An 11,408-nucleotide genomic window follows, 5' to 3' on the forward strand; every position below is an offset into this window, starting at 1 on the left:
AGCTTCCTTTCCAGCTCTTTGGTAGCTAAGTAGAGGTCAGAGTCTCACAGACTTTCCTGCCTGGACTGGCTTTAAACCACAGTCCTTAGATCTTGGCCTCCTAAGTAGCTAATATTTCAGGCACGAGCCACCAAAGCCTAGTTATAAGTTTCATTTTTCTCTCTCCTCCTCTCTACATTTTCCTGTTCCTCATCTTCTCCCAGACTGTCTGCAGCTGAAATCATAGCAGACTTTCATCACGAATATTAATTCAGCAAGGCTAGAGCCCTTCTGCATGTATCCATTGCCCATTGCAAGCTTCCATCTGTTAGTACCTGAGGGTCTGCATTGCAGGAGAGGATCTAGCTTGTGCAGTGACTTTGTGTTAGGAAATCTCAGAAACTCTAGGATTTGCAGACTATGTCACTGAGCCTCAGTAATCCTCTATCCCCTAGCTGAGAAAGGGGTGCAGTGAGAATGTCCTCTGTATGGTCTGAAACTTAGCCATGAACTATGAATTTTGCAACCTCTCTGGGAATTGAGGTGTTTTTTTCCCCTTTATTGAAACACATCTATCATTTTGCAGTCAAATACATGAACATCCATCTGATGGGACTATAGGGGTCTATGTCTATTCAGATTATGCTTTTTAACCAAATAAGCTCATCTGGTTAGATGTTCCATCAAATAAACTATAGATTAGTTTTCATTTTTCAGAGCTTTTTGGATTTCCAAATCATGTATAACCATTTGTGAACTTATATCATGCGTTATGGAAGATATATATGTGTGTGTGTATATGTGTGTGTGTCTATCTATCTATCTATTTATCTATCTATAAGCTGCCAGTAAAGGTCAATACTTGTTACTGTGGCTTCAGGTATCTATCTATTTATCTATCTATCTATAAGCTGCCAGTAAAGGTCAATACTTGTTACTGTGGCTTCAGGTATCATTTATCTATCTATCTATAAGCTGCCAGTAAAGGTCAATACTTGTTACTATGGCTTCAGGAATGGTTTAACAGGAAAATTTATCTGCATTACCTTCTTTCCTTTTTCAAAAAAACAAGTAGATTTGCAAGCACATTTGATTCACTGACTTTTCTCATCATTTGTCGAATGTTCTTTTTGTGACCGGCAGCCCTAGAGAATGAAGTATACCGCAATCCAAAGCAGTCTTTGATGAACCATCCTGTGAATGACAGCACACCACCTCCCAATGGTGATATAGGGACCAGTTTCCTCTTCAGGCCATTTGAACATGGAAAGGCTCTAGCAAATGCCCTCATGGGAAAACTTATAGGTTATCCACCTTCACGGAAGGAAAGTAGTTCCCCTGACTCTGACAATGAGTTTGTAGTCAATACTAAGGCTAGGGTAAGAGAGCTAGAGCAAGAAGCTGAACGCTTGGAAGATGCTTACAGAAATTACCGACGAAGAACTGCTGTAAACATTCCTAGAAGCCCACCCTCACCAGCAAAGAGTCCGCAGTCTCTGCCCTTGCTAGACACGTGCAGACACATTACACCCAGTCCCCTGGAAAAGCATGCTTTCACAGAGGCCTATGTGGCTTCTGAGCCCCCTCCAGTGCACATGCTTAAAGAGGAAAAGAGTGACACGTCGGGAGCACTGATGGACAGTATGTCGTGTCAGCTACACAGGAGCTCTTCCTCCAAACATTTTTCCTCCACACCCTTTCCCAAAGCAAGAAGAAGCCTCGATCATGAAATGTATCTGGAAGGTAAGTCACTGATTCATAGGCTTGTGGGATATTCTGGAAGGTAAGCAGCCCTGGTCCACACAAGACCTCTTGAATGAGAATATAGCACCTGGACCACAGAAAGGGGTGGAGCTCACACAGCAGTCAATGGGGGCGGGTGCTTTGAGCATTGGTGGCTGATCCCAGTCTGCCACCTTCTGGTCAACAGTGGCATTCCTTCCATGTCACAGGGTTGTAGACATCAGGGTTTAAGATGTAGTATTTGCTTAGTAAGTAGGCATGTCTATAGAACATTAGTGGCTTTCCCTTGACATGTTAGTATTACCTTACTGTTAGATTTATGTGCTTTAATCTACTACTTCTTGTGGATCTCACAATACTGTAGGCTAGATAGAATTTGTCTTTGAGCTGGATGCCAGCGGCTCACGCCTGTAATCCTAGCTACTCAGCAGGCTGAAAATCTGAGGATCATGATTCAAAGCCAGCCAGGGTAGGAAAGTCCATGAGACTCTTATCTCCAATTAACCTCCAGAAAATCAGAACTGGAGCTGCAGCTCATAGTGGTTGAGTGCTAGCCTTGAGCAGAAAAACTTAGGGACAGCACCCAGGCCCTGAGTTTAAGCACCACTACCATCACCAATACAAAAAGATTTTGTCTTTGAACTAATAGAGCTTTTTGCAAACTACATTGATAATCTTCTCCATGTATTTTTAATATTCTTGTCCTGATTGCTTCTACCCTTTAGGTATGGTTAAGTCACAGGCTGCTTCTCCCAGTTTTTGTCCTGACAGAGCACTTGCTGATAGGCATAGCTTCTCTTTCCCTCCCTACTTGGGCCCTATGCAACAGAAGGCCAAGTAAGTACCGTTTTCTGGTGAGCTTCAGTTGAAACATGTCACCGGCTACTTTGTACTTTGGTTGTTTCAGGTGATATTAAAGATCATGTGACAGATTGTGAAATCACGTGATGTTTGAAAACCATCTGAATGATGTGGCCAACATGCTATGTTATTAAGCCACATCTTTATAGGCCTCGAAATCGGTTAAGCCACATCTTTATAGGCCTCGAAATCGGTTCTGTTTGTAATCATAAACAGATGTATAAATTTGTCAACCCAAAGTGGGTTTATTTTTAAAGTTAGAAAGACTTTACACATGGCTACCAAGTCACTTTTGAAATGTTTTGACATTTAAATATAAAGAGAATATGGTTCTAATTTGTATATCATGGAAGCAAATTTTAAAAAATGACAGTGATTTCCGTAGTGTGATTGTTGAAGAAGGGAGAAGTGGTCTAGGGCACACATCTGAATACCCGAGATTTATATAGTTCTCCAGACAGAGTTGAAAACAGCCACATGTGTCTATCATGGTTCTAGGGCTTTCACTTTGTTTTTTATATTGTGCATTCTTTTGAGAGAGCAAAAGGCAAAGTCTAGAGCCACAGATACGGCAATCTAGCGCACATTGATACACAGCCCGGCTGATCGTTGCAGCTGGAGCTGTGGCATATACTGATGGCCGGCAGAATTTATTATTTTAATGTTTTTAAGCAGAACCCTGGTGGCTTATGCTTGTAATGCTAGCTACCCAGGGGCCTGAGGTCTGAGGATCACAGTTCAGAATCAGCCCGGGCAAAAATGTCTGTGACATTTTTATGTACAATTAACCCAGCAAAAAGCCAGAAGTGAAGATGTAACTCAAATAGTGCAACATCAACCCTGAGTGAAAAAGCCCAGTAAGAGTGTAAGGCCCTGGGTTCTAGACCCTGGTACTGGCAGACACACACAGTTTTTTTACTTATTGGAAATCTAAATTCCTAGAAATAACAGTGAGAGCACAAGCATTCTTTGGTAAGTAGTAGCACTTCAGGGGTGGGTAAACATGTATTGTAAAATACAGTACCTGGTGAGCACTTAACGCATTGGGCACTGTGTGTGTGTGTGTGTGTGTGTGTGTGTGTGTGTGTGTGTGTGTGTGTGTGTGTTGCTGGGATGGAACACAAGTCATCATACGTGCTGACCAAGCACTCTACCAGTCAGCCACAAGCCTAGGCCCAGAGCCATTGGTGTACAAGCCAATGAACAAGAGATTTTGTATGTGTATTTCTTAAGCCACAAAAAAGCTTTCCAGCTTTTATGTTCTTAGTACTTCCCATTCATGAATTTTGTCTTTCCGATCTAGTATTTATCAGAGACAAATTGAAGTTAAAGACAAAATTGAAATTTCAAACCTGAACAAGCTACCTTTTAATGATAATGAAGAATTTGAACCATCTTTTCAATGTAAGTTCAATATAAATATTTGGTAAGCTGATTTTTATTAGCTGAAAATGTAGAAAGCTTATTTTTGGTGAAACATAGCCATTAGTATAAACAAAACAGTTACCAATAGTGGTATTTTTATTTTGTAATAGACCAAACATGCCAATGTATTATCTCGTTTTTTAGGGGTGCCTTTGAGTCTCTGTTTAAAAATTTTCAGGATGACCCATAATTTCAGAGTTACAGGCAAACCCATCAACAAATCTTTCATTTTCCAAATTTGGAATTATCTCAGATTTAAAATAAGTAATTTTTTGCTGGGTGCTGTTGGCTCACACCTGTGATCTAGCTACTCAGGAGGTTTTGATCTGAGAATCCCAGTTCAAAGCCAGCCTGTGCAGGAAAGTCCATGAGACTCTTATCTCCAATTAACCACCAGAAAACAAGAAGTGGAGCTGTGGCTTAAAGTGGTAGAGGGATAGCCTTGAGCAAAAGAGCTCAGGGATGGCACCCTGGCCCTGAGTTAAAGCCTCATGACCAGCAAAAAACTAAAATAAAACAAGTAATTTTTCTTTAGACTGGTTCTGTTTATTACTCAAACTTAGAAAACCCTGTCCTCAGTGAAAGAATAGTGAAATAATTGCACATATGCTGGGTTTTTTGGTCCTGCCTTGGACTGTCTTACCCCATAGTCTACTCTGGAAGGGCAACAGATGTGCACCACATTGCTGCTGAGGCTCTTTCTAGCTAGAGAAAACTTTACATTCACATATAACCTATCGTTTAGCCTTGTGAACTTCACCATCAAATCTGAAAATGGCATGTTTTGGACAATTCAATGAGAAAGCTTAGATTGTTGTGGCCTTTTAAACTCACTAGGTAAAAGGACTTTTTTTAACTTTTTAATCACTGATGCTTCAAGTGAATTCAAATAACTTATCAGCAAGCCAAGTGAATTATTTTCTCTTCCTTGCTTGATTTTGCTTGCTGGGCAATGAAGTGACTTGTGTGAACGAAGGTAATCTTCTAAAATAGAAGCATATCTTGAGAAGTGAAAATGTTGTCAAAAAGTTGGAAATGTTCTGGAATCCTATAGGAAAAGGCCCAGCTTGTCTGAGCTGAGTTTCCATCCCCTCTGGTTAGATCCCCACCCCTTGCCCTGCTCTTCCTTTGCTTGCTCTTGTTACTAAGGACTCATGGCACAATTGTCTTACCTCCTGTAGATGCAAAGAACAGGTCAAAGCAGTTTGAAACTGAAGGATTCCACCCTGCTGGTGATATGCCTCCCATGGATGCCGCCGCAGCTGCTGTAATACCCAGCCCCAGCCCATATCACTACCCACGTGAGTAGTACTTCCTTTCAGTGAGTATGCAGCACAGCCATACATTCAAATGCCAATCTGTGTGCTCTGTAAATTCCTTCTATTGGATCCCCTGAAGGACATTTTAGAGCATACAAGATTCCAAGGCTTGGATTTGGGGTGTTAACCATTGTTAATGACATTTCTAAAGAACTCCCCATATACACATGTAAAATTATTGTTGAGGAAAACTTCTGATGAGAAGCTTGCCAGTTGCTTTTTTGAGACACTTTTCTTGTTCAGCATCTGACAGAACAATTATACATATCCCTAAGTCTTCTCTCCACAGTCTATTACCAGGAACCTTTATCATCTTGAGGAATAATGAGGGAAACACAGAAAAAAATGTCCAACTCCCATTCTGTATCTTTAATGTCATTGTCGTAATGTGAATATCTTTTTCTGTTTGCTTCCTTTGTGTAAAACTTTATATTTCAGTCAGGCGCTGGTGGCTCATACCTGTAATCCTAGCTAGGATTAGAGTTCCAAGCTAGCCTAGGCAAGAAAGTCCCATGAGACTCTTACCTCTAATTAATCAGCAAAAAGCCAGAAGTAGAGCTGTGGCTCAAGTAGTAAAGCACCAACCTTGAACAAACAGCTGAAGGACTATGCCCAGACTCTGAGTTCAAGCCCCAGTACTACACGGAAACAAAACAAATGAGCAAACACATACCTATTTCAGTTTACCAAAAAAAGTTGATGGCACGTGTTAGCTCTGAAAGAAAACTTGGTGTCAGACTTTTCCTGTCCAGTCCATGCTTCTTTCCTCTCCTCCAGTTCACCTACATCCCTCTCTGGTGGTAGTGGGAGCTGGGAGCAGGGAGCTGAGCTGGGAGGAGATTGCTGCTTTGGTCCAGCTTTGGCCAGCAACAAACTCGCAATACAGTCTCAAGTAAAGCCACCTTTAGTCCCTCCCAAACATGGGGACATGATCCCCCAGACATATTAAAAGCCTCTTGTTAGCAGTTTCTTAATTGAGCCCACAGTACTCAGGAACTTGTGGAATTACTGGAAGAAGCAAGAGGTTTTATGAGGATAGGTTAACTTTGCTGACTCCAGGATAAATGTGCTTTGGAAAGCATTCACTTAACCAGATTTAACTAAGAGCCTTTGCTGCTGAGTGCGTTCCTAGGGGGCAGGGCTACAGCACACACACTTCTGTCTTTATGGAAAGTCTTGCATGTAGGGGCCATCTCCAAGGCCCTCAGGGGAGAGGCACTGCCCCAGTTGAGCAAGGGCAGTGTCCGCCTTCTCAGAACTAAGTGAAGGAACCAAACTGACAGTAGATTAGGGAAATCAGTGAAGAGCTAGGCAGTCTGCCTCCAGATAGAATATACATTGTAATAACGCTGTCTAGCTCATAACTGGTGTCTGGGGTACCCAACACGCATGCTTCTGGACTTGCATCATAGAGGTTTCTGTGTGCTACTCATAGCTACATAATATACACCAGGACTACAGAGAAGCCTCCTCCCTTCTCCTCCCCCCTGCTTCCTCACCCCTATTTTGAGGCTGCTATTCCTCCTAAGGAAGGGATACCATCCAGGAGTGCCCTTCCTTCACCAGCAAGGCAGATAGTACATTTCTACCCGTGGAAGTCACCTTTCCTCCTGCTGATGAAAAGCTCTGGTGAACCTGTGGATTTCTCTGCTTTATTGGCTTTGCTGGGGCCCGAGACTTAATGAAACATTTAAAGTATAGGGACCTATACCAAGAGCTACAGGGGGATAGGTAGGTACTTAAAACATAGGCCTTGGGGGGTTGGGAAGGTGGCTCAGTGGTAGATGCTTGCCTTGCATGCATGAGGCCCTGGGCGTTGATTCCTCAGCACCACATAAGCAGAAAAAGCTGGAAGTGGTGCTGTGGCTCAAGTGGTAGAGTGCTAGCCTTGAGCTGAAGAGCTGAGGGACAGAGCCCAGGACCAGAGTTCAGGCCCATGACTGACAAAAACAAAACAAAAACAAAAAACAAAGACCTTGTCCAGAAGAAGTAGGAGAAATGAAGTATACCTGAGAGTTTTGAAAAGCACATGCTAGACAGTCCTTACTTGTCAGTTGGGGAATCAGGAGTGGCATTTAAACTGGATCTGGAACATCAGCATTTGGGTTTGGTGGGAGAGGAAGAAGGAAGGGTGCAGCTCAGGTTAAGAAGCCAGTGACGGTGCAAAGCAAAAGACCATGGCTAAAGTCAGGCATCAGTTTGGAAGGAAAAAGGTAGATTCTCAGACCCTGAACCACTGTGGGGGTTGGACGCTACCAGCTGAGACTCACTGTACCACGAATTCACAGTGTCCCAGATGGAAATGCATAGAACTGATGGCCAGGTTGCTGGAGCATTGACTTCCTTATTCAGCAATCCAGGGAAATGGTGACCAGAAGCCTCTCTGCACCAGCAAGATGAAATGCTCAAACATGCAGCCAGCCCCGATGGCTGAGTGGTTATAGAATAGGAAACGACAAAAACAAAAATGATCTTTATCTTTTCTTTTTTTAAAGACAAGTTCTCAGGCAATCCTTCTGCCTCAGTCTCCCGAGTAGCTGGAGGCACAGGCATGTACCACCATTGCCTAGAAGGAGCTTGCTGAAAGGATTGATAGAACTTAAGGGATGAAGCTGGCACTGTGGCATTTCCGCATGCTGATGATAGGGAGCCCATGGAAACATGGATATGGTGCTGGAGAGAGCGATGGATACTTTTTTTTTGTCAGTCATGGGGCTTGAACTCTGGGCCTGGGTGCTGTCCCTCAGCTCTTCAGCTCAAGGCTAGCGCTCTACCACTTGAGCCACAGTGCCACTTGTGGTTTTCTGAGTGGTTTATTGGAGATAAGAGTTTCACAGACTTTTCCTACCTGGCTGGCTTTGAACTGTGATCCTCAGATCTCAGCCTCCTGAGTAGCTAGGATTACAGGTGTGAGTCACCAGCGCCCAGCTGATTGAGATTTTTTAAAAGGTGTGGGAATGATTCGGGTCAAGATGATCACTAAAACCCCAGGAAGGGTGACCATCAGTGTGGAGGAAACACAGAATGAATAGCAACAGGATGGGGTGAGGAGACTTGAGCCCTTTTCAGAAGGAAAAGTTATGAAACTGCTGTGTAAAATAAACAGGGATAATAGTTCAATCAGAATCCCAAAGATATGGAAGACATTGTAATCAAGCACAGCAGAACTCCACGAAGCTGGGGAGAGATCTGTAAGTACAGAGAATATAGCGTAGAGTGGGGTTAGTTGGGCATCATTCCTGCTGACTTGTTTTGGTCTCAAGAAAGTAAAAAGTATAAGGTGAAAAGTATAAGGTGCATTGCCACAAGTGGGTCTAGGAGCTTGAAGAGAATAACAGTGACAGGGAAGCTTGAAACAGGTCACCAGAATCAGTGAAAAATCAAGTGGTCTGCCTACCAACCTCTCCTGTATTAAGTGAGGAAAAAATATACCTGAAGCTGGAAGCTCTTCACCCTGTTTTCTGTCTTACTAGATGTAGGTCAGAAAGAGTATGGAAAGCAAAGTGAAGAAGAAAACACGTGGGACCAACATGTAAAAGAACTAAAGCAGAGAGATGAAAGAAGGATGAGTGACCGGCAAGAAGCTCTAGAAAGAGAACGAAGAGAGCTAGAAAAACTGGATCAGGAGAGGGTAATATGTGTGACTTAAGTCTCTGTACTAGGTTCTCCATTGGATGCCTTCAGAAGGTTCCTTGAGCTCAAAAAGATGCACTAATAGTGTCCCAAGGGCAGAGAAGTGGCAGGCAACTGTGGGAACATCCCTGGCCTCACTTTGTCTTCTAACAGAAGAAAGTGAAAGTACCTGGACATGCATTCTCACTTAATCCTTACAAAGAAGGCAGACTGGGCTTTGCTTTAACATTTCCCTGCTTCCAGGAACACATACTGCCTTCCTTCTTCCTGTACTGTAATTTTTTTTTTTTTCTTGCTTTCCATGCCCTGAATTATTCTGGCCACTTAACATGCTACATGAAAGTGCTCAGATTCCTTGTTGGTTTGGGTCTCAGTGCACAGGACATTTGAGGCAAGTTAATGACTTCCTTTCTTGAGATGACATGTTTGTCTCATTGGTAGTATCAATGGCTTCATTTTGAATACATGTGTGTGTATTTCTCTAGCACACAAAATGTAATTATATTAATATGTTTCTTAAACATTGAAAAGCTTTTTGTGTGTGTGTGCTGGTCCTGGGGCTTGAACTCAGATCCTGGGCATTGTCCCTCAGCTCTCAAGGCTAATGCTCTACTACTTGAGCCACAGCTCCATTTCCATCTTTTTGGTCGTTCATTGGAGATAAGAGTCTCAACGACTTTATTGCCCAGGCTGGCTTCAAACTATGATCCTCAGCTCTTAAGTGTCCTGCCTGAGTAGCTAGGATTAAAGGCATGAGCTACCAGTACTTGGCAAACTTTTAAAGCCTATTTGTATATTATCTATTTTATAGAGGATGATTGAAGAATCACTGAAGCTGGAAATGGAAAAAGAACTAAAAACAAGTGTTGAAGAAGTGAGCGACGAATCAGCTCAGGAAGAAAATCCTTTAGAGAAGTACATGAGAGTCATCCAGCAGCAACGAGAACAAGCATCTGCAAATAAGGTTCCTATTCTATTGACAGGGCATGTTCTATGGATAACAGAGGAGTGGAGGGCAGTGGTTTATTTTCTGTCTTCTTTGTTGAAGACAAAAAAGATTAGAAACATAGAAAATGTATACTTAAAATAGAATCTCAAATCTTTTAAATATTTCAACAAAATTTCATCATGTTGACTTGGGCAAAAAGATGAAGACATGTTGATTTGTGTGAGTTTATATAGGTTGAGATATCTTAGTCAAACTGGAAATGATCATCTGTCATTGGATAATGAATGCAGTAATTGTAAGATGCTTTTTCTAAGTCTGAATTATGAGTGTTGAAAAATGTATACTGTACTTTGAGGTGTTTTTCTAAAATTTCACAGTAAAGAGTCATGCTAAGATTCTTATTGCCTATATATTTAAAAGATAGTTCTTAGAGAAATCAGTGTTTCAAAAAATTAACTCGATTCCAAAATTCTTCTTCCATCTTCCTATTAGATATCTGGAGAATGCTCCCTAGTAGACACACTACCATCTACTGACAAGGATGAGAGGTATGGTTTCCCAAAACTGTTTTTTTTTTTTTTTTTTGGTCGGTCATGGGGCTTGAACTCTGGGCCTGGGCACTGTCCCTCAGCTCTTCAGCTCAAGGCTAGCACTCTACCACTTGAGCCACAGTGCCACTTCCAGCTTTTTCTGCTTATGTGGTGCTGAGGAATCAATGCCCAGTGCCTCATGCATGCAAGGCAAGCACTCTACCACTGAGCCACCTTCCCGGTCCCACCCCAACACTGTTCTTTAAGCAAACATTTGTTGCTCATATGGTTCTAACATTTGAGGTTGCCTTTAAGAAATTATTGAAGCAGCCAAAATGACTGCCTTCTAAATTGGGTGTGGTGATGCATGCCTGAGTGAGGATGATCATGAATTTGAGGCTAGCCTGGGCTGATGCAAAGGAAAAAACACCTGACTTAAGAAAAGTCCATTGTGATCTTGTGAAACTGATCCTGATACTAATTATATGTCAGGGCAGAAATCCCCCAGGGAAAGATTGAGAACATTCTGAAGATCTCCAGCTTGACATGAATGTTTGAAATTTCTAATGTTTGTGTAATTTAGTCTCACAGGCATGTCTCAGGAAGAGGAAGAGCCAGATGACATCTGGTAATCTCATGTTGGCAGCCTAACTTCTTGTATGCAACAATGAGAAGTTACACAACATGGACTCCTTGTTAAATGTTTCCTTGTAATCAGACAAAACTCTCAATTAAAAAAAAAAACCTGTGTCATCGAGTGTGATTTTTACATGATTTTATTTTGGTGCTATATGAACCCAGAGTAACTTGATCAAGTGTAGAATTTCTCATTCATAGCTGGCTACTGGCTGCTTGTTTCTATCATCGCTACTCAGGAGGCTGAGATCTGAAGATCAAGGTTTGAAGCCAGCCCGGGCTGGAAAGTCCATGAGACACTTCTCTCCAATTAACCACTCCAAAACTGGGAGT

At 42.2% G+C, this 11,408-nt stretch overlaps 1 protein-coding gene across 3 annotated transcripts in view; it reads left to right on the forward strand.

The window, feature by feature from the left end:
• Ofd1 (OFD1 centriole and centriolar satellite protein) overlaps positions 1-11,202 on the forward strand; it is a 34,719-nt gene extending 23,517 nt beyond the window's left edge. For 2 of the 3 annotated variants that reach the window (XM_042680542.1, XM_042680540.1), the window contains exons 16-23: positions 1,123-1,722; positions 2,448-2,559; positions 3,887-3,987; positions 5,190-5,309; positions 8,801-8,958; positions 9,772-9,924; positions 10,402-10,457; positions 11,023-11,202. In XM_042680542.1, coding sequence (XP_042536476.1) covers positions 1,123-1,722; positions 2,448-2,559; positions 3,887-3,987; positions 5,190-5,309; positions 8,801-8,958; positions 9,772-9,924; positions 10,402-10,457; positions 11,023-11,071 — 1,349 coding nt within the window. In that variant the 3' untranslated portion in view covers positions 11,072-11,202. Of the gene's footprint in view, positions 1-1,122; positions 1,723-2,447; positions 2,560-3,886; positions 3,988-5,189; positions 5,310-8,800; positions 8,959-9,771; positions 9,925-10,401; positions 10,458-11,022 lie in introns of those variants that run through there. The other variant, XM_042680543.1, reaches the window with a different exon arrangement.
• Positions 11,203-11,408: the final 206 nt, after the last annotated feature.

Source organism: Dipodomys spectabilis, unplaced genomic scaffold, assembly GCF_019054845.1.
Source record: "Dipodomys spectabilis isolate Male_0828 unplaced genomic scaffold, ASM1905484v1 ptg000061l, whole genome shotgun sequence".
Classification (NCBI taxonomy): domain Eukaryota; kingdom Metazoa; phylum Chordata; class Mammalia; order Rodentia; family Heteromyidae; genus Dipodomys; species Dipodomys spectabilis.